The 24526-nt window shown below is 31.8% G+C and overlaps 1 protein-coding gene across 1 annotated transcript; it reads right to left on the bottom strand.

Annotated features, from left to right (window-relative positions):
- LOC114755590 (TMV resistance protein N-like) lies at positions 1-23115 on the bottom strand. Its single transcript, XM_028944475.1, has 5 exons — positions 22181-23115; positions 7282-7692; positions 2403-3513; positions 2007-2285; positions 1-1917 (listed from the first exon to the last, which is right to left on the bottom strand). Exons 1-5 carry the CDS (start codon positions 23113-23115, stop codon positions 1-3), a joined length of 4653 nt encoding a protein of 1550 aa, XP_028800308.1.
- Between the last annotated feature and the right edge of the window lie 1411 nt (positions 23116-24526).

The following is a 24526-nucleotide window of genomic DNA, read 5'->3' as shown; positions in this document are numbered from 1 at the left end:
TCAAGGAAACAATTTAAGTTTTCTCCGAGGAGTTGAATTTATTTCTGTTTCCACATCATTGATAGTGACTTCTTCTTGCAGATCTTCTCCCTCACGGTATCTCTTTCTTCCATGAACAAATTGTTGAGAAAGGATTTCATTGTTTTCACTGGTACTGCTGCGATATTGTTGGATTGTTCTGAGCCATTCTTCTACATCTTCCTTGCGTGTCACTCGCCAGCCACACTTGCTTATTGTACGCTTGCCATGATCTCCGTAATCAGCTTTCACATCTAATTCCGCTTCACTGTCGGTGCGCATAATTCGTGTAGTGTAAAATACGACTTCAACCTTGTTGCAATCATCTGCAAAATTGATGGAGGGCAAGAACATGATCAAAATTTGATGGGAATGGCCTTCAAAAGAAACAGGCCATCCTATCTCTTTTTTGAAGAATTCATCTCCTGAAGCTTTACAAGTCATCTTAAGGTAAAGATCAAACGCATCATCAAGGCCCATATCTTGTAGAACAACGCAAAGAGAAGTTCCCCAACTTCCACTTGAACCATGAAAATCAGCGATATTTACTTCCATTGACACAATGGAATCAGCTTGTACAAAATCACCATTCTCAGTGTCATGAAAACTCTGATACGAGTTTTCTTCCTCAAAGGTTTGGACAACATGGTTATCTTGAAAGCCATCAATTTTATCAAGAACTTGAAAGTCTTGATTGTGGAACCATGATGGGATTTGACTTCCTAGAATCCACCAGATGCTACATCGTATGTTATTTGTGTCCACCACAGAAGCATTTGCAAAAGCAATGCACTTCAATAGCAACTCTGGAAATGACAAAGATTGCATTGACTGACATGCAACAGTATCTATACGTCGTAAATTTGGTGGAAGATTTGGCAAACACTTAAGCCTTGGGCAGTGACTCAAATGAAGAGTATGAAGATGCAAGAGGTTAGAGATACAATCAGCAGGTATATGTGTAAAATTGTTTCCTAACAGACCAAGTCTTTCCAATGATAATAAGCTATTAAGGTCCTTCGGAATTGAACCATCATTGAGATTACAACAACACATGTATAAATACTTCAATGAAGAAAGACGTGAGAATGAAGGAGGAAGTACGCAGTTATTAGTAGATGCATTGCCAAAATCATTTCTTCTTAGACTGAGAGTCTCCAATGATGTTAAACAACCAAGTTCATCTGGAATTGATCCAACTTTAAGGTTACAGTCATCTAAATGCAGTTCCTTCAAAGTTGCTACACTAGAAATGTAAGAAAGAGACGAGGAGATTGTGGAAGATCCATTATAAAACCCAAGTACCTCTTTAATCGAGGAAAATAAGCTGCTTACTAATGAATTGGATCTTGAACTTAGACTTTTACATCCTTTTAAATATAGTAGCTTCAAATCTTGTAGTCCGACAATGGATGAAGGTATTTCCCTTATAGCAGTTCCACTCAAATCAAGCTCCTCTAAACATTTATTTTCATCAATATTTTGTGGTAATGAGGAAAATTTTGAGCAACCTAAAATATTGAGAACTTTGAGGGATTTCAAATAACAAGTGGAACTTGGAAGACAAACAAGGTTTTTGCAATTTTCCACATCAAGAACCAACAAACTGGTCATATTTTCCCCAAATTCTGGAAGCTTTTTAACTTTGAGGCAGCCAGAAAGGATCAATTTCTCCAATGAATCCATCCCCATTCTACTTGGAAGAGCTTTAAGATTCTTGCAATCTTTCAAATCCAATAGAACAAGTTTCTTATGTTGTCCAAGTGATGGGTGAACTCCAGTGAGTTTTACGCAACCTTCAAGAATCAGATGCTCAAGGTTGGGTAGCATCCTGAGATCAGGAGTTCTTATGAAATCTTCAGAATAGCTTAAATCAATGAACTTCAACTTTTTTGATATCTGCCAAAAAAATAAAAGTGTAAATGGATTGGCTTTCCAAGAAAAAAGATTGAGCTATATTTAAAGAAAACAAAAACAAAAGTTCTTACTTGTGTACAGCCCCAAAGTTGCATGATCTTGCTATGATGCATTCTAAGGAGCACAAGTTCATCAAGTTGCGCACCATAAGGCAAAGATCTCAAAGGATAACCTTTCCATTCGAGAAATTTTAACGAACGGGGAAGAAATTCGAGACCTCGAGGAAGGTACACGTCACATAATATGATGAGTATTGTGAGGCTATGCATCATAGAGAACGCTTTAGGGTCCCAATTCGCTTCATATGGCATATGTGATTGATGATGTATAAGTTCTACCATATTAGTACCCTAGTAAACAAAAAAATTTCAATATTATATTGACAGCAAAGGATGAGGAATGATAATGATCAACACAAACTCTAAATCACAGAAACTTTAATGCTTATGTAAATAAAAGGTACTTACATTGTTTTTTGACATCACATAATCAATATCTTCCAGTGACCATAACCTGCTACGTCTACTAGCATCATTAAGTGATTCCTCAATAACAATACTTCTGCCCAAATTTTGAAGGATATCATGCATACCCAAATGACATGCACCATCATTACTATAATATTCTTTTAACAAGCATTTCTCAACAAGTTCTCTTATTCCAAGTGTTGGAAAAAGATCACCACATATTTCGAATATTTGTACCACGTGGTCTTTGATCATTCCCTTAAAACAACAAGCAACATCTAAAAATATTTTCTTTTCTGTATCACTTAATGCATCATAATTGATTCTAAGTCTCTTCAGAATATTGCTCGGTGGAGACTTTTTAATTTTCTCCAAACCTTCTTTCCATTCAAGTTCACTTCTTCCACAAAAATAAGAACCCAACACTTCAAGAGTTAGAGGAAGGCCTTGAGCATGGTGGATAATGTCTTTGCACAACTTCCAATAACCTTCTATAGGTTCATCCCTTTTAAAAGCCTTCTTGCAGAAGAGTTGGAGAGATTCATCATCGTTTAACAATTCAGCCTCATAAATTTCAAATTCTCCATGCTCTACCAACACATGCATATTTTTAGTCGTCACAATTACTCTACTCCCAGGACCCAGCCAAGCTTGCTTTATACAGAGGTTCTCTAGTTGGTTTATTTCACTTACATCATCCAAGACAACAAGAACCTTTTTGTTGCATAGCATGTTTCTTATTATATTCTTCCCATCATATGTATCATCAACTTCCATGCCTTTTATCTTGAGTTTGTAGAAAAGTTTTCTTTGCAAAGAAACCAAACCCTTGGCTTCAGAGCTTTCTTTCACATCAGCAAGAAAACAACTGAGGTCAAATTGGTGAAAAATTCTCTCATAGACAATTCTTGCAAGAGTTGTCTTTCCAATACCAGGCATGCCCCATATTCCTATTAAGCGAACATCACAAAATCCAAGCTTTAAAAGTGAATTCACTTCTTCTACTCTTGATTCAATGCCAACGAGGTCATAGCTGTAACAACATAGTAATTTAGGTTGTAACTTTGCCCATACTTCTGCTATAATTTCTTCAATGAGTTTTGCTTCATGCCTGCACATAGAAAGGAATAATCAAACAGTTATTTTTATGTCCTAATCAAATTACTACCTAACTTTCACAGGGGCAAATTTAAGTTTTCATGATTTTCTGAACTTGGTGATCTACACAAATTAAAGAGCCGCCAGCACTAGAAATTTTAGCTCAGGAGGTCGGGAAAAATAAATGAAATATCCATGGCAGTAATGGTTTTTATAGCATATAACTACTTTATTAAATTACCATCAGAGGACAGATGTCAAAAATAAAGAAAGAACAGCAATGTATACATACGTGTGCACATGTATCTATACTAACTATGCATATGTGTATATATTATATAGATACATATACGTCTAATGACAACATTTCTTTTCTTTTCTTTTCTTTTTTTGTGAATTGCAATAAGGTCTCAAAGAAAAAAAATATATTCACAAAAAAAATCTTATAACAACTGAGCAGCTTATAATGATAAATTTTAAAGCAGAAACATCATAACAGGTTTTAGCTAATCACTTGTCATTAGTACTTTTAAGTAATTATCTTCTTGATGTATGAAGGAGGGAATTTGCCAAAGGTAGCCATAGGGTGCGAAGACCTGTTGCCTTTTACGGTAACATTGGAATAGGTATAATTTTGAAAATCTTGCCTATAATTTAAAGTTACCTTTAGCTACATTTTTTAACGAGTGACATAAAGTAAAAAAATATTGTAGCGTCACCAAGTGTGTCTATACACGTATAACTCTATCCATGCTCTTACTATCAAGTGACCTGGGACTGAAAACATTGTCATTGTATATTGGGAAAATTTCATTTTAAACCACTGTAGCTAATTAATATCAGTTAATCCTCAAAACATTAAAAATTTCAGCTCACCCCATTGGACCAAAATGAAATTAAAATTTAAAGGTAAAAATACAATAATGCTCTTCTTTTTGAAAAAAAAAATAAATTGTTGTGGGAACTTCAGCCATTAGAACTCTAACCTCCAGAGCTGGCCACCTGAGCATCGGTGGGCGAAACCTTTGACCTCCGATGGCTAGAGGATTTTTTTCCCCCCCCCCCAAAAGTAAGATGGTTAAGGGAGGTTTTCAACCCATAACCCCTTGGTACATCAAAAATAATATGATCACCAAGCCAACCAAGCTACTTGGTCATATGATGCACAAAAATATATATAACAAAAAAAAATTACAACTGTTCAAGCGTAAATGAGTAAGTGAAATTAGGGGATTTACGACAAAAATTCAACTATTTACAACAAAAATTTGATGATTCACAAGAAATATAGGAGAATTCATAACCCCAAATACAAGTGTTTAGGTGTGAATGAGCAAATGAAATTTGATGATTTACAACAAAGATTTAGCAATTTACAACCGAAATTTAGCGATTTACAGAAAATATGAATGCTTATATTTGAGGTTATGAATTCTCTTATAAGTTTTGTAACATTTATGTTTCTTGTGAATCGCTAAATTTTTATTGTAAATCACTGAATTTTTATTATAAATCTATGAATTTCACTTATTCATTCCCACTTAAACACTTAAATTTGGGGTTACAAATTCTCTCATATTTCTTATAAATCGTCAAATTTTTATTGTAAATAGCTGAATTTGTTGTGTAAATATCTAAATTTCACTTGCTTATTCACAGTTAAACACTTGCATTTAAGGTTGTGAATTTCTTATTTTTTGTAAATCGTTGAATTTTTGTTGTAAATCTCTTAATTTTAGTTGTAAATCTTTGAATTTTACTTGCTTATTTACACTTGGATACTTGCATTTATTTTGTTATATACTCTGTCCCTTATCATAAGATCATTTTAATTAAATTGCGTAGTTTAAGAAAATAGTTAAAAGCAATTAAGACGTAGCAAATGCAATTTTTTTCCAAATATACCCCTATATGTAAATGGGTAAATGTGAGAGAGTAATAGTAAGATAAGTGAAGAAAGAGAATGTATTAAATACATTAAATTAGGGGTAAAATAGGTAATAATACATTAAATGCTCAGACAAACTCAAAGAGGATCTTATAAAAAGGGATAGACCCATTCAAAAAATTAGATTTTATAATAAAGAACGGAGAGAGTATATTTTTCTTTACATCATATAATTAAGTGGCTTAGTTGGCTTGGTAGTTGTATTAATTTTAATGTACCAAGAGGTCCTGGGTTCAAATCCTTCTCTAACCACCTTATTTTTTTAAAAAAAAAAAATCCTCCCGCCATTGGAGCTCCAGTGGCCGGCACCAGAGATTGAAGGTCTAGCCACCAGAGCTCAAGTGGTCGACATCGGAGGTCGAAGTTCCAATGGCAAAAGCTTCGGTGACAATTAATATTTACTTTTTTTAAAAAAAAAAAGGACGGCTATTATTGTATTTTACCCTTAAATTTTAATTTCTTTTTTTTTTTTTGGACCAGAGACTGATGGGAAAACCACCTAACGCGGGTGGTACCCAATAGCCCGAATGTCCTACTTAACTACACCTAAACACACACTCACCCATCCGATGTGGGGCTTGAGAGTGAACCCACAAGGGACCCCCCAAGACCACTACACCTCGGTTCTTCCTAAATTTTAATTTTATTTTGGTTCAAGGGGTTGAGTGAAATTTTAAAATATTTCAGGGATTGACTGATATTAATTAGCTATAGTAGTCCTAAAATGAAATTTTTTTCTTGTATATTTCATCCATTCTTCTCTGTAAAAATATACATTTAGTTCTTTAATTTTATACAATGTTTTAATTTAGTCTTTTAATTTTAAAAAGTATATTTTAGTTTTTTAACCTTAAAATTTTTAGTGTTAAATGATGATTTTTGTAACAATCATGATTGTCTTAAAAACTAAACTCAATGTGTTAGCACTTGATAATGTTTTATTAACATCAAGATTTTATTATCATCATTTATTTTTCATTTTGTTCCGCCTATTGATAAGCTGCCCTATTCTCCTTGATGCGACTAATTATATGTTCATTAAGTAATCAATTATTTTAATAGTCAAAATAATTGAATGGTAATCAATTAAAATATTTAATTTTTTAATTAGAATTTCAAACTTTGAATTTAAGCATATGAAAGTTATTTTAATTGGGTAATTATGAAACAGTCAAAACAACTTCAAGAGGCCAATAACAAGGTTTTTTCTTTTTTGGGTGACGAGAAGCCAATAATAAGGTTTGAACTATCAAGAAAAACTTTTGTGAGGAAAAAGGGCCCCGCTCGCGCACACAATTACTCTTCTACCCTACTTGGATTGGTGTATTTGCTGCCAAACTATAATTGAACTGAAGTCCAGAATATGACTCCATTCAGCAGTAGCATAAGAAACGATTTAGAAGACGGAATTATCAAAAGTTATGAGATTTAACACCACTGTTAAAAATTACTTCAAGAATAATATTACTCTCTCCAATTCTAAATATTAGAATTAGTAAAGGGACTTGCTTTGGTCCTATATTTAATAACTCAATCCACATTGTTTTCTAAATTTATAATTTTTGTCCTAAACTTTCTCTACCAATTACACATAATAGTGGGATTTTCTGTGAAAGGAGTAATTTTCAATGCAAATAATTAAAAGATGTATTTTTGGAAAACATTAAACATTTTTTACAAATAATAAACTTAACTAATTTTGTTAATTTCTACAAATTAGTTATCTCGCTCTTATATTTAGGATTGGAGAAAATACCATTAAGTAACTAGTAACTAGTAATTCTATGTCGAGCTGTTAAGAGCCCTATCACAACAATACTATACGAGACTTACCGATCTGTAGAGTCATAGCCAGATATATTTGCAACTTCTTTTAAGGCATCCCTCCATCTTCGCAGCTTCTTTCTAGCAAATCTCTCACCATGGTTTTGAAGGGCACAACCAAAGGTACCTCTTTGATGACGCACATCAGATGGATGAATGTCATAAAATATTGGGATAACTTCTCTGCCCAAAGTTTTTTTAGATTGAAGTATCCTTTCAAGTTCATCCAAACACCAACTGGAAGAAGCATAACTTTGAGAGAGAACAACAAGAGAGATGAGAGATTCATCAATTGCTTGGAGGAGTTGATCAGAGATAACCTCTCCTCTGTTGAGCCCATCATCTAAGAAAGTTATGATACCCTTTTGTTTTAGAGCAGCATGCAAATGGTCTGTGAAGCCTTTTCTGGTGTCTTCTCCCCTGAAGCTCAAGAAAACATGATACTTCCATGGTGGGATTGTGGAGTTCATGGAAGATGAAAGTTAGATAGCGTCAGCAATAGAAAGGACTGGGATTAATATCACAAAAAGGAAGGAGAGAGTGAAGGAGAACAGATGGAGATTTATTAAATTGCATCTTCGATCTCATTGTGGATTAATATACTTGCTTGAAACTTTCAACATTTTGTCCCGTTGGGATAGTGACTGTGATTGCGAAATGACCTTTTTAATATAGTTGCCCCTTTTTTTGGGTTTTCAAATTATATTTCTCTGTGAATCAGTGTCGATCAGAAATTAAAATTACAAAATCGATGCCCTTCTTAGCTCTTTCGTTAAAGAAGCCGAATGTCATCTCATATCATATCATATTTTAATAAAAGGTGGAGAAATTAAATATAATGGACAAAAACATGGAAAACTACGACGGGTGCCTTTCCTCTAAATTTAATCTCAACTACTAATTTGTTATATCTATGCAAGATTGATCTTATTCTCATAAATATACATATAACAATAATGAGACATTTAATTAATATTTCAATGACTGAGATTGATATTAAAGGAAAAGAATATAATGCTTTTATTTACGGGAAAGCATATGAAATCACAGTATCAAACAATCGTGAAAAATTGTCCAGTTCATTCCACAAATAAAATACTCACAGGTCAAACCATATTCTTCACCACTTGAAAACAGTAAAAAAAAAAAAAAAAGCACAAATCACTGCGAAGTGCTTCAACCAAATTGGCACCAACAAGCGTTGGACCTCCCACTTGCAGAGTGAACCATATTACAAAAGAGAATGTATATAAGTTTCTTTTGCTAGCACTAGCATATTTATATGGACAAGGTTCTCAGCACAAAAATTAGATTAATACGTTATTTGCAAGATTCATCATCCCATGGACAAACAAAAGGCAACATGAAACCCTGTACATATAACGTGTGAAAATATATTTAATATATGAATTATACATATACACATATATTACTACCTCTCATCTTTAATATAAAAACTAGTTGACTAATTTAGGTAGATGAAAGACATTAGTTAAGTTAGTTATTTATAATAAATAGATACTGTCTTCCCTAAAATACTACTGCTAATCATATGTATTAGCTAGAATTATCATGTAACAAAACATTTAACATGTGCAACTATTACAAGGATTACCTTGAGAAAAATAACTAAATATGAGAAACAAAGTGAATTTAAGTCTTATATTCAGGACCAAATTAAAAATCAACACAGATGTCACAAAAAAACCCACTATAACATGTAATGTATTTTCTTTAATTTACTATCAAAATCAATATCAAATCCTGTTCTTGTCTAACAAAATTTTCTTTCAAAATTTTCACTATAATATTAAGACAACAACAACAAGCCTTATCCTACTAGGTGGGGTTGGCTACATGAATCACACGACGCCATTGCTCTATCAACAACCCAGTCTTTAGATATGTTGTTGACTAGGAGGTCTCGTTGAATGACCTCATTAAGTGTTCTCCTTAGTCTTCCTCTGTTCCTTTTTATAGGACTCCATCTTGTCTAATCCACCCTCCTCACCGGGGCCTCCAATGGCCTTCTCTACACATGTCCAAACCATCTTAAGCGATTTTCAACCATTTTCTCTTGGATAGGTGCCACATCGACTCTTGCTCTAATATTTTCATTTCGAATTCTATCTTTTCTTGTATGACCACACATCCATATCAACATCCTCATTTCTGCTACCCCGACTTTGTGCTCTTGTTTTTCCTTTATTGCCCAACATTCACTACCATACAACATAGCTGGTCTTATAACAGTCTGATAAAATTTTCCTTTAAGTTTCTCAGGTACCTTCTTATCGCAAATAACTCCGGTAGCTTTCCTCCACTTTAACCAGCCAGTTTGTATTCTATGAGAAACATCTCCATCAATTTCCCCATCTTCCTATATAATGGATCCCAGGTATTTAAACTTTGATACTTGAGGAATGATTTGCTCCCCCATCTTCACCTCCAAATCCCCATTGCCTTGCCTCCCCCTAAAATCACAATGTATATATTCTGTTTTGTTCCTCCTCAAGCGGAAACCTTTCGACTCCAAAGTCCTTCTCCATAACTCCAATCTAGTCTTAATCTCTTCTTTTGATTCTGCCATGAGAACTATATCATCCGCGAAAAGCATGGACTCAGGGATTCTTGATGTAGGCCAATCTAAATAGGAAAGTCCTTTGTCTCACCTCCAGGCGTCCTTACACTAGTAGTTACCCCCTCATACATATCTTGTATGGCTTTGATATAAACAACCCGTACACTTTTCTTTTCCAAAGCCTTCCACATTACTTCTCTTGGCACACGATCATAAGCCTTTTCCAGGTCAATAAAAACCATATTAAGTCCCTTCTTTTACTTCTATATCTTTCCATTAACCCCTTTAGTAAATAGATTGCTCCCGATGTGGATCTCCCTGGCATAAATCCAAATTGGTTTTCCGAAATAGAAGTCTCCAGCCTCAACCTATATTCCATCACTTTTTCCCACTACTTCATTGTATGACTCATAAGTTTTATCCCTCTATAGCTTGCACAGTTTTGAATGTCTCCTTTATTCTTGTAAATAGGAACTAAAATGTTTCTCCTCCAATCATCCTGCATATTCTTAGAGCGTAAAATTTCATTAAAAAGCTTGGTTAGCCACACCTCACCCTCATCGCCCAAACATTTCCAAACTTCAATAGGGATACCATCAGGCCCAACGGCTTTTCTATTGTCCATTTTCTTGAGAGCTGCCTTAACCTCTCCAATACGGATCCTGCGATAGAAAGCCAAATTCCGATCATTTTCGTTAATTAGCAAGTCCTGTAAGTCCTGAGTCACATAATTGCTTCCCTCATTAAACAACTTGTAAAAGTAAGCCTCCCATGTGTCCTTAATATCACCATCAGTAACTAACACTTTACCATCTTCATCCTTTATACACTTTACTTGGTCCAAATCTCTCTTTTTCCTCTCCCTTTGCTTCGCAATCTTGTAAATATTTCTTTCTCCTGTCTTTGTTCCTAACTCCTGATAAAACCCTTCATAAGCTTTAGTACGTGCTTCGCTCGCTGCTCTCTTCATCTCTTTTTTAGCCAACTAATACTTTTTCCGGTTTTCTACACTATTGCACAAGTGTATGGCCTTAAAACAATCTCTTTTCTGTTTGACTTTCTCCTGCACACTCTTATCTCACCACCAAGTCTCCTTATCTCTCTGACCAGGGCCTTTGGATTCTCTCAAAATTGCTTTAGCTACCAAACGAACCCTTGTAGCTATCTCTTTCCACATCATGTTTGCATTTCCTTGCGACTCCCAAATCCCTTCCTCCAAAAGGGTCCTTTTGAATAACTCCCGCTTCTCACCCTGCCACCACTCCCGCTTCTTATAGGATATAACATTAAATTTAGTTGATAATACATAAACCTTAACTAAATAGCAATTTCAATGATATCCAAGCAAACATAAACAAAAGTCTGTCATTCTTCTTTTCCATACATGCTTCCAAGTACAACAAATACCATGTTCACCGTACTACCTTACAACTCATTTATAGCTCCTCTTTCTTGTAGGCTTTTTACTCAACACTTTGCATGCACTCATCTAGCACGCTTCAAGGATATTCATTTTACTATCATAACACATACCATCTATAAATTAATTTCTATCTAACCATCAAATTGAAAACAGTTACCCAAGCATCACATGGAAAGAATACCATAGCTTTCCAACACCATTTTATAACAAAACTTTCAATTTTTTTTTAACCCATAAACAAGATTTAAGTCATAATCAACACAAAACAAAACCAAAGTTCTCTTCCCCCATCAAAATAGCATAAATAACAACTTTTAAATAATTTTTTGTTTTAAAAATAATTTTTTATTTTTAAAAACAAAAAATAAAAAAACTTGTTTGATAATTTATTTTTAATTGATTATTTTAAAAAATAAAAAATAGTAACATATTTTTAAAAACTAAAACAACTTTTAAATATTTTCTTGTTTTTGTTTTTGTGGTTTTTATTTTTTGTTTTAAAAAATTTTGAGAAATCTTCTTCTCTTTTAACCTGCTATCCACCACTTATTATTAGTAACGATAACTATCATCTACCAAATATGATTTTCTATAGTTTTTTTTTAAATATAATTTTTTTTAAATTATTATCCAAACATTTTTTTTTGTTTTCAAAACTTGTTCTAAAAAATAATTTTATAAAATTGTTTTAAGAACAACAAAATGAAGAACAAAAACAAACAGGCCTTAGGTTTAGTTTGGTTTCTTATTTTGAAAATAGTTTTTTGTTTTTAAAAAAAATAAAAAACTTGTTTGGTAATTTGCTTTTAATTAAGGGTTTTTTAAAACAAAAAAAATTAAAAAAAATTTTAAAAATTAAAAAACCAAAACAATTGTAAGTTGTTTTCTTGTTTTTGTTTTTACATTTCTTATTTTTTGTTTGAGAAAATTGGGACATCCTTCTTTCTATGCTCGGTGACTTTTTCTCCATTTAAAAACTTAAGTTCTAATCGAAACTTCACCCACTGGTCTCAGTATGTTTATTTTAAAATACAATTTTTTAGAATAATCATCCAAACAGATATTTTTTGTTTTTTTGTTTTCAAACTTGTTTTAAAAAATCAATTTTATAAAATTATTTTGAGAACAAAAAACACAAAACAAAAACAAATAGGCCCATATTTCTTTTTTGTTTTCCCTTCTCTTTGTTAGAAGGGCATTGTAGTGATTTTGTGAGTGTTAAACAAAATAAAAATAACCCTTTTGGCAAAGCACAGATTCGAGATCAGTATCCCAAAGATAAGCACCACCACTTTTGAATTTTCATCTTATATAAATGATTAAAATATTCATGTAGAGTGAAATAATCATTTTATTTTAATTTCATGCCCATTAGACCCATTGTAGATACCAATTTCTTCTCCTCTTTTGTTTTATTCACTCTACTGCCAAACGACCAATTTATGTTTGATGCATATCTTCAACAAACTAATAAATAAAAGATTAATAAGGAATGCAATAACTGTATGTGTGTGTATATTTTTTAGTCATTACAACTCAAGAATTTTTAATGAATTAGGAAGAAATTTGAGACCTCGACTCCTCGAGGAAGGTACACATCCCATAATATGACGAGTATTGTGAGGCTACGCATCATAGAGAATGCCTTAGGGTCCCAATTTGTTTCATATGGCATAGGTGATTCATGATTGAAGATGCATTACTTTAACCAAATCTGTGCCCTAGGAAACCGGGAAAAAATCAATATTATATTGTAGCAAAGGACAAGGAATGATAATGATCAATACAAATTTTAAATCACGGCAAACTTTAATGCATGTTTAAATACAAGCTACTCACTGTGTTATTTGTCATCACATGATCAATATCTTACGGTGACCATAACCTGCTACGTCTGCCAGCATCATTAGGTGATTCCTCTACAACAATACTTCTGCCCATTTTTTGAAGGATATCATGCATTCCCAAATAACATGCACCATGATCTCTATAATGTTCTGTTAGCAGGCATTTCCCGATGAATTCTCTTATTCCAAGTATTGGATAAAGATCACCGCATGTTTCAAATATTTGTATCACTTGGTCTTTGATCATTCCCTTAAAACAACAAGCAACATCTAAATTTTTTTTTTCTTGTATCCCTCAATGCATCATAACTGATTCTATGTCTTCTTAGAATATCGGTTGGTGGAAATTTTAAATTTTCTCCAAACCTTCTTTCCATTTAAGTTCACTTCTTCCACAAAAATATGAACCCAACACTTCAAGAGTCAAAGGAAGGCGCTGAGCATGGTGGATGATGTCTTTACACAGCTTCCAATAACCTTCTATAGGTTCATTCTTTTTAAAAGCCTTCTTACAGAAGAGTTGGAGAGATCCATGCGCTGCTAATATATGCATATTTTTAGTTGTCACAATTACTTTACTCCCAGGACCCAGCCAAGCGTGCTTTATACAGAGGGTCTCTAGTTGGTTTATTTCACTTGCATCATCCAAGACAACCAGAACTTTTTTATTGCATAGCAGATTTCTTATTATATTACTTTCCTTCATATGTATCTTCAACTTCCTTGCCTTTTATCTCAAGTTTGGAAAGAAATTTTTCTTGCAAAGCAACCAACCCATTGGCTTCAAAGTTCTCTTTCACATTGGCAAGAAAACAACTAATGTCAAATTGATGAAATACTCTCTCATAGATAATTCTTGCAAGAGTTGCCTTTCCAATACTAGTGATGCCCCAAAGAGAATAGTTTGAGTAAGAAAAATTGTCCTGGATAGCCAACTACTAAGTAAGGGTAGAAACTAAAGAAGATTTGGGGTCCGAAGATAGTTATTTAATTTATAAATTATAATTGGACCAAGTATTGATCTACCCTTAAAAATATGTTAGGTTTTGATATATGTTCAAACCCACAAAAGAAGCAGAAGAAGAAGAAATTTGTAACATTTGATTTGGAGAGAAGCAGACCAAGTAGTAGTTCTTTCCTACCTTACACTTATGTATAATTGATGCATATCTGTTTTTGCCATATATTGCTATTTTAACACATGAAAACATGTAATCTTTAATTCCTTGCATGGATTATTTAGCCGTGATCACGCGTATCTATAGACATGGGCCAGTATTTGTCACATCCCAAAAATTGTCACCTGGCTATAAGGGGTTAAAAATTGGGATGAGAGTCAATGTAGAAACTAGACGGGGAGATGAAACAACTTTTGAGAATAGCATAAAAATTGTCACCGAGCTAGCATTTCTGTAATTATCAGTCTAGGAAGGGCAAAACGGAAAAATTTGAGAAAAATCTAGAAAATTCCTAAAAATGGGAAAAGTGTGAATTAGAGGTTGTGGAAACTCGATTGAGGCCCAAAAGGTGGAATTACAGTGAAAATAAATTATTACGGAATTTCCTGTAAACAGAGGTTTTTCAAGAAAATATTGGAAAATTGAAGGAAAATAATTATTTTAATTAGTTAGAGGCCTCAATAAATTTTGAAAAAAGATGAAAAATTTATCTAAATATTTATTTGAATTTATAAAATTATTTTTAGGCTTTGGAAGCTCAGGAATTAATTTTAGGGAATTTATTTCCCCTCAGACTTACCGATAGAGGCTTAATCGAAGAAAATTCAAAATAAATACCTAGAGGTGGTGAAAAATTTTTAAAATTTCCAGATCATGTTCTCATATTAAAAGATGAATTATCATGGAGAGAAATAAATTTTAGAGGTCTGGAAAAATTATGCAATGTTACTAGTGAATAGTAACTGATAAAGTTTCAAATTGGTTTGAGATAGTGATATGGTTTGTGGGCCATCTTTTTGGACCAGCCCAAACTTTTTGTAGGGCCTACATTGAGCCCAATAAGGGCCCAATTTCGTGCAGCTTCCAGGTCCCTCTATTTTTAATTAAATAAATGCAAAATTAAGAGATATTTGTGTGGAATAACTAGATTAAGGCCACTTGGAGTGATCTGATTATTTTGGCACTTGATGACTGCCACATACACCCATTGAGGTGTCCAATTTCATCCGAACATGGAGGGGTAAGGGCAGATGGAAGTTTTCTATAGATACCCCCTTGGAAAATACAAATAAATGTTGGAAAATTAGAAAAACAAGGGGAGACTCTGTCACTGTAGCTCCAGCCCTGTTTGTTCAAAAATTTCAAGTGTTTTGGGCAAGAAATCATCTAATTACACCAAGAAAACATTAAGGTATGTCTAAGCATCATTATCCCTAAGTTTTACATTGATTGGATTAAGATTTTGGCTTGGAAAAGTATGGGAAAATGCTGTAAATTTTGGTCCAGCCATGTGATACTTAGGGAAGGATAGAAACCTTAATAATCAAGTGGAATAAGAAAGATTAAGTGGTGTATGGATTGATTTTTGGATGAAATCAAAGTTAGGGTTTAAGGGGAGGAATTTTGGTCAACACTGTTCATGCAGGAGCTGATTGTTTTGGCTTGATTTGATGATTCCAATGGCTTTAAAACATGTTTTTGTGTAGGGATATGTTGTTGGAAAGTGTTTAAAATTATTGGAATCAAAAATAGAATTTTTAGAAATATATAACCCCCTATTCAGCCAGTCACTCTTCATGGGGGAGGAGTATGAATTTCAAAAATCTGATTGCACCATTGGATTCCTCATGAAAAATTGTGTAGGATTGAGTCATGAGGTTATTGATTCTAAAGGAGGAATCACTTGGTTAGAAATCAAAGAAAAAGGGGGGGAATTATTGAATTAAAGTTTAAGAATTGTTTTTAAGTTGGTTAGTGATTAATGTGGCCTATGTTTATGCTTGATTTAATAGGCGTTGTGAGGAGGAACCAAGAGGAAGCTTGTTCCTTGAAGTGACTAAATCAATCAAGTGGTAAAAGGTAGCTTTGAATTATAATTTGATTGTTTATCTTGCTTGTTTAATGTGATTTCTTGATTGCTTGGATTGGAGGAGCTTGTGTTGTGCTTGTGGTTGATTGCATGACATTGGTTTATGCTTTGGCCAAATACATTGTGGTATGCCAATGTGGGAAATGTTAATGTTCCTCTCCTTGCATGTTATTGGATATGAATTCCTATGTTGGGAATATTGTTGAATGGTATAATATGTCATATGTGAACTTGCTTGATTTACAAAACAATTATAATTCATATGCTAGTGAGATTTCTTTGAAATCTCATTCTTCTTATGTCATTTTATGCACCAAATTAGGAAGTGGACCAAGTATGGAGCAAGGAAAGGAGTTGACCTTGGGATAAAGAAGTTTTATGAACATTGTATTATGTTGAATGTTTATGCAATGTGTAATGAACTTTATGTCATGCTTGTAGATAGATATGGATGATGTTATGATGTATATTATACTTTATTCTCATGCCCTAACATTGGAATTATGCATGGTACATTATGGAAGAAATGTGGAAAAAGAAAAAGGGGAAATAAATTAAAAAAGAGGTAATTAGAGGGATAGAAATTCCCTAAATAGTGTCAAACTTGTGGCACATAAAATAATGAGCAATTGTTGGAATTTGGGCATGAAATTTTACAAGCCTATAGATCTCATTTTTAGCTTTAAATCAAGTAGTAAATCATTAAAATCAGAGTTTTGTGCTAAGCGTTATGTCCTTTCAAAATTGGGCAAAAATACTGAAAATTAGAAAATTGACCAAATAAACAGTACACTTTGTCGAATTTTCTGGTGTTTTTCTGGATGGAATTAAGTCCAATGAATTTTTTTCTATATATAACTCTTAGCAAGCTTCGTGTGAAAATTGAAACCACCTCGTTTTGATTTTTCTAGAATTAGTTATGAATTTTCAAAGTTGACCCATTTTCGAAGGAATAGTGTACGGACAAAATTAAGGGTAAAATTTTGGAATTGAAATTTTTCATCTAGAAATGCTGCGAAACACGCTATAATGGTTACAAATGACGTATAATGGGTTATAAAGAGAGGTGTGACAGTATCTGCCAATTATTTGTGTATTTTATATTTAGCTTGTCTATCTCATTGTGCATAAATACTTAATTATATTAGCTTGCAAGGTTATGTTCCATTTTGGCTTGTTTTGCATGCTTTATATGATCTACACTTTAATTTGGTGGAAATTGCTACTACGGGTTCTTTGGAATCTCACCCTCCTTTATATGATGTGCAGCGAAGGCAAGCAGCTCTAGAGGGAAAGAGGTATTAAAAGGTGAAGGTGAGCTGGATTGAAGAGCAGGAATGCCTGCTTAGTATTATACTTTTATAGTAGAATATTTTGGTATTTATTTACCTATATTTCTATATAAATCATGTGAGCAAGTCATTATTACTTGGTCCATGTAATTATAACTTTTGCATCCTTCATGGGGAGGGGAGCTCTGCCAGGTGCAGGTAAAAGCCATCAACCAGGATGGCTATTACAATATAATGTAATATTATAGAATTAAATGGTTCGGAATCCTTATAGGTGAAACAAATATAGGTTAAGATAGAGTCTGTTGTAAATCACTTATAAGTTATTTTGGAAGTTTAAATTATGTAGACAATGAATTTCAATGTTACTTTTAGAATCAACTCCTGTATTGAAATTCTGTCTTCAAATGATTCATTTTTTAGATCAGAAAAAAAATTTACCCTGTTTTACCAAGGAAAGAAACCTGGTTTTAGTGATTCACAAACATTAAAATAACTTTATTAGCATATAGAAGGTTAGGTGTTGCACATGATTTCTCAAAACAACGGTGCGAATAGGAATTTAAAATAAGCAATATAATTTTAATTTTAAAGCATTTTGGCCCATCAACGATTTATGTGACACTTTTTCTCCTAAATAAATAAATTCTTTTTTAAGACTGGTTTTTTTCTTTGATAGTTTTATTTGGCATCATTAAAATGCCATAAAAAATAAGAGTCAATGAAATATTGTAAATATGAAGTGGGGAAAAAAAAAGTCAAATTAGTACTTCAATCTACCAATTTTTCCAAAAATAAAATAATTTTCAAGTATTTATTTATATCGTAGTTCATTCATATTTTTCTCACTTTCCTCCCAGTTATTGGGTCCTTCAAAAACGAGTTATATCGTTATTGATAATAACACGTGATGACAGCAATAAACAAGTATCCCAAAGACCTTTAATATCAATGTAAATATTCAATACATACAAATCCATACAAAGTTATAATGCCGACAAGTTGTCAATTAAACACATATTAGATATAAAACAATTGAAAAATTGAAATAAATATAAAATATGAAAATAGTAAATCTTAAACTATATATTATGAATACTACATGAGTTAACGTCCATAACCCCTAACTTTTAGGATTCCTCAACTTTAAATGTCATAAAGACATGAGATACATAACATCTACAATAAATGACTTAAGAAGAGTTTCTTATTGTTAATATAATTATGTTCTTTTTTATAACCCTAGTATAGGATTTTAATATTTAGAAGCCTATAAATAGAGGTAATGTATAAGATATTTGTATCATGAAATAAAATGAATAAGAAACTGTCTTGTTTTTTCTTCTACGCCTTAGTTATCTCATTTTCTCTCTCATATTATAACAATATATAAATTATTAGATTTGAACAGATATATGTGCCTCTCTTCACCAAACCCTATTCTTATTGGTCTTCTCATGAGCGTACCGTACGTTTTTTATGGTCCAAAATTCTTAATTTTGGTATTGTCATAAAGAGATAACACTATCATAATTTTGACTTTAACTTAAACAAATAATTGAGTCAAGTCAAATGAGTGAAGAAGATAATTTAATATTTTTCATTTGTTAACAATTTACTTGGCTGAGCTTTCTTCGATGCACTGTCGTTTCAATCACTCACAAAAGACAAGGCTTCTAGGCTTCTACCCTGTTTGGTACACTTACGGACAAATAATCCGTCATTGAAAACCTTCTGAAAAAATTGCACAAAAGTCCTACTTAAGAAATTAAATATAAAAAAACCTCTTAAAATTATCAAATTAATTTAAAATTTTAAGAAACCTCATTACAAGAAATTTTACTTATTTAATTACTAAATTACCCTTATCTTTTTTCTTTAAGTATGCATTAACAACTGAAAAGACAGTGTTAATAACTTAAGATGTAACGATTAATAATTATCATTACAGATATTAATAACACATTTTCTCAATACATCACAAAGATTTAATACATAAGTTGTTAATACATTCGCAATAGTTATTAATAATTACACCTTAAATCGTTAACGATTACTCTTTTAATTATCAATGCATACTTAAAGAAAACAGAGAGGGTAATTTAATAATTAAATAAGTAGAATCTTTTGCAATAACATATCTTAAGAGTTCAAATTAATTTAATAATTTTAAGAAATTTTTTTGTATTTAATTCTCTTGGATGATAACCTTGATGCAATGTTCTTAAATTTTTTGGGCATATATTTATGATTTATACTCATATAATCATTATTGCCTATTTTTCATTGTTTGAAATGGCTTTTCCTAAATAGGGGCATAAATATTAAATTTTATCAAATAAAATTATTGTTTTTAATTTCGCTCTTCATCTCTGATATCAAACATATGTTATACTATTTCTCTCTGTGTGTGTATTATTATTATCTATTATTTTGTGTTGTGCATTATAACGTGTTGCACGTTTTGAGTAATTAGAACCACTCAAAACCAAAATTTCGGGGAAAAAAGAAAATTAACGGCAGCTGGAAAATGAAGGATCACTTTGAATATTGTCACTTCCAAACCTTTTAGCTCGCCATTCAAATAAAACCCAACAAAATTTGGTGATAGTATGGTAAGCTCTTTATATCTCTGCCGCACTCCTTATATTCAAATAACGTTCAAATTTAGTTACTTTTTAAAGAGTATGTTAGAAAAGACCTCTTATATTTCACTTTAAGTTCTTAATTGAAATTTTTGTTTATTTGGCATAAAGTAAAATTATCAAATTGATCTGCCTCACAAAATTCCATATTTCTTGACCATATTAGTAATTATATTAGATTATATATGATCACTAATTTCCACAAATTTTCAGAAAAAGCTGAATCAACATTCCATCAAGCTTAAAGGTCTGTTTGGATTACAGTAGAAAAAATAACTTATTCTCGATCTGATTTTTAGAAAAATGAAATTGAGTAAAAGTTATATTGAGTAATGTAATTTATGTTTGAATTGACTTTTATAAAAGTTAGTTTGTAAAGTAAAAAAATTATTTGGATTATAATTGAATAAATAAGTTTAGTTTGTAGGATAACCAAAATGGGTATGACTTTTATTAAATAATAAAAATTATTAAAAATATGAATTTACAAAATATAATAATTTTAAATTATTATTATAATAAGTAGAAGTTATATTTAATGAATAAAATGTATTTAAATTAAAAATCACAATAATGTGAAAATTTTTAAATCAAATAATATTACATAATTAATTAGATGATATACTTTGCATAATTTATGTAAACATAAGATACGCATAATATTAAAAATTAAAATTATTATAAAAACTGTTAAAAATTATTTTCATTTAAGAGAATATTAAAAATAAATAATTAAAAAATGATTGGGAAGCACAAGAAATATATATAAAAAGCATAAAAACATCATAAATATAAGGGTAAAAATATCTTTTAATTCTAAAAAACTGCTTTTGCATAAGTCATAAATAAGTTTTAAGTACTTTTGTAATCGAGTTTATAAAAAAATAGTTTTTGACTCATAAGTTAGATTGACTAAAAGTTGTGACAAACAACTTTCAAATTTACAAATTGATTTATCATACTTATAAGTTACTTTTTCCCTCCCCATACACATTGCCAAACAGGACACTAAATGTGGCCATGTACTTGTTCTTTACGCGTTTTCTTGTTCTTTTGATTCATTTTCATGTCATCAATCAATTAATCGCAAAGTCAAGTCTTCTCCCCCGTTTGTTGCGCTAATGGAAAAATAATCCTATAATTGAAAACTTTTGTAGGGCATTGATTATACTGATATAACCATTATTCCTACGTTCTTAGTTTCAAATGTTTTATAATAAAAATGAAGGCATAAAAATTCAATTTTATCAAATAAAATTATTTTTCCCCCTTTCATCTCTAATTTAGTCAACTACTCTTATGAACGGTGTAATGTATACAGTTTCATGCATAGCTTATATATTTGTATGATTTTATTGTATATAATACTCCTCTAGTCCTATTTATGAGGTATAGAGAAAATTCTTGTTTGATCTTATTTATAAGATGTACCATTAAATTTGTCATATGAATGTATAATTTTTTTATGCAAACAATTTTATTTTATTTGTCATTTATTATTGTGTAGATTTTATTCTCATATGATATAATGTATATAAAATACGGACAAAATTAAAAATTTATTAAATTTTAAGATAAAGTTAATACTACTTTTAGTTCTTAATATAAGAGCTAGATAACTGATTTATAAATATTTAAAAAATAGTTAAATTAATTATTTGTAATCATATATTATCTTGCCTAAATATTCCAGTTAATCATATGCATTGGAATTGCTCCATCATGGAACCTTTAATATGTACAATCACCATAAGAGCTACTTTAGACAAAAAAAGAAGATAAATATGATAAAAAAAAAAAATTGTGGTCTTATGTTTATGATCAAATTAAATCTGTAATTAGTTTTTATATTAAAGATTGAAGGTGGTAATATTTAAGGTTTTTTTTGATCCCAATGAAACATGTTGAATATGATTTATAGATAAGATTCGAGAGTATATATGTCGGAATGAACTTCAAAATAAATTGATTTTTTTTATCCCAAAATGTTGACCTCTTAATAAAAATATTTCGAATTTTTTGACCTACATGCTTTCATAAAACCTCTTTTCACTGGTTCTAAGCACACATACAATCTCTTAAACACACGTGGCCGATCTACATAATAAGTAGTATCAGTGACAAGAGCAAATGTAGATTGCGGATTTCTCTTCTTGACTTCATTACAAAAGTTTACTAACTTGTTGTACTCTTCTTTGTGATCTCCCTCTATTGTTTTCTTTGCAATCTTCCTAGCCCAAAATGCCTTGTTTATTGAAGGTTGCACCATATAATTTTGTTTTACTATTGAAACCACATCTCCTGGCTTCAAATTCTTATTCATCCTCATATGATCTACTATCTTGTTTGAAACCCACTTTGATGTGGCTAACCTTGAATTAAATGTTACCCCACAAGTATGCTTTGGTCCAAGTGTTTTCACTCGAAAAGTCATTGAGCCACCAACTTTGCTTACAAGTATCAACCAACCACACTTCTTCTTGCACCTAACTCGGCATCTTTCCTTATCATTTTTAAGAAACTTAACATCATACCCATGTAGCAAACAGTACTCCTTGAGCACTTCTCGAAACTGTTGGACTGAATTAAACTCCATGCCCAACTTAAATTCAAACTCCTTGCACATTTGAGCAGAATTGTATTTCTCATACCTTGTTATTGCCTTATTGTCCTCGTCATCACATGCATACTCCTCATACAACTCATCATCTTCTAGATCGGAAAGCATAGCCAGCGTGTTCTCATTCGGTAACTCAGAAGTAGTAACAGCCTCTGAATGCACAGATTCAAATTCGGCCAAATGATTAGAACCCCTACTTCCTTGACCTACATTCTCAACATCAACATCAAGAAATTGATGAAAACAATCATCATCCAACTCTGCATCGTCACTATCCTCAGCTTGCGGGCACATCAAATTATCATCCCCAACCTCTATTTCGTTCCCACTCCCTAAATTTATATTCCCATTTTTTATGCCTACGTCATCTCCCCTCCTTCGTTCCATATATACTAAACTGATAGAACAAAAGAACAAAATTAATGAGAGAAACATAGAATGTAGAAAGCGTTTAAAAAATTATAACTTTAAAAAGCCAAAATCATTTTTATTGATTTTGATTGGAATTAATATTCAATGTATAGTTTCGGTTTCAAAAAAGATTCAAACTTTATTATGTCAAATCAACATCCTTGTTCTCTTCTTATTGTGGATAGAGAAAATCTGCACATGTTTATAAGAGTACTATTTTTTTTTTTAATTTATAGAAGATCAAAGATGGGACCTTTACAAATGGATATGAAATATGGGTTACCTGCTCGAAATTACAAATCGAGACACAGTACCAAAATGCAGTTTTACCTGGATAATCTTGGTCGCCGCCGTCCTCCGCACCCAATGAAAACCAAAATTGAACGTTCTGCAACTGGCCGCAAAATTAGCAAGAGGGCGGGGATGCGATGGTTTTCTGAATCGACTGATCACAATGGTATTAGTTAAAGGCTTCTTAATCACCTTATTATCCACCTGTCGTCAAAATTAATCCATGTGGTGCCAACTCATGTTTCTCTATCCACATGTCAGTTTAGTCAGCCTCTACATCATCAAAACTTAACGGTGTTATAACGGTGTTAACCTTTGAGGATGGATGGGTTTAACGGATCAAAGTATAAAGGCCCTATTCAAAAGAAATAAACTATAAGGACCTGATTTAAAATTGAAGTGAACTATAAGGACCTACAAATTAATTTTCCCTAATAAAAATATTTCGAGTGTAAGGTTTAATAGGAAATTAAGTACATGATTCATGTAATGTAATGTGTTTATACGTACACACGCAAATATCAATTTATGAATTTTTGAGACAATTCCAACCCGGTGATGTTAAAATCAGTTTGATTGTTAAATTTTAGTTTTGGATTTGTGTTAGTCTTCAAATTTTGTCGGCTTTCAAGGCCAAAAAAAAAAAATTGTCGGCTTCGACAGTTTCCAATGGAATCTTAGAAATTCACCACCTGATACGCATATAATGACATTGACCCGTAAACTTTGGTAGATATACGTGTTATTTGAAAAAACTTGTTTCTCGATAATTTCTTTGAATTTATGTTTTCGCCTCCCTTTACTTCTTCAAACAGAATTTGGGTCGTACCACAATACAATACATTCCTATAAATGTAACAGTATAGTCATTGAAATTTTTTTAGAATTTTACGGTTAACATTGATGTGAAGATTTTCAGCCATACATTGATCATAAAGCATTAGTAAGGGTCTTCAAATCGGGACAAAAATGTCTTCACCAACTTTTCTTTCTATTTTCTTTTCACTTTATATCTCTACCATTCCATTAACTTTCAATGGTTGAAATTCAAAACTATATAAAAATATTATTATAATATTAAATATAATAAAAATTT

Source organism: Neltuma alba, unplaced genomic scaffold (genome assembly GCF_004799145.2).
Source record: "Neltuma alba isolate B1F8T4 unplaced genomic scaffold, ASM479914v2 tig00010294_pilon, whole genome shotgun sequence".
NCBI classification, from domain to species: Eukaryota; Viridiplantae; Streptophyta; class Magnoliopsida; order Fabales; family Fabaceae; genus Neltuma; species Neltuma alba.
This window is presented reverse-complemented; position numbering and strand designations above follow the sequence as displayed.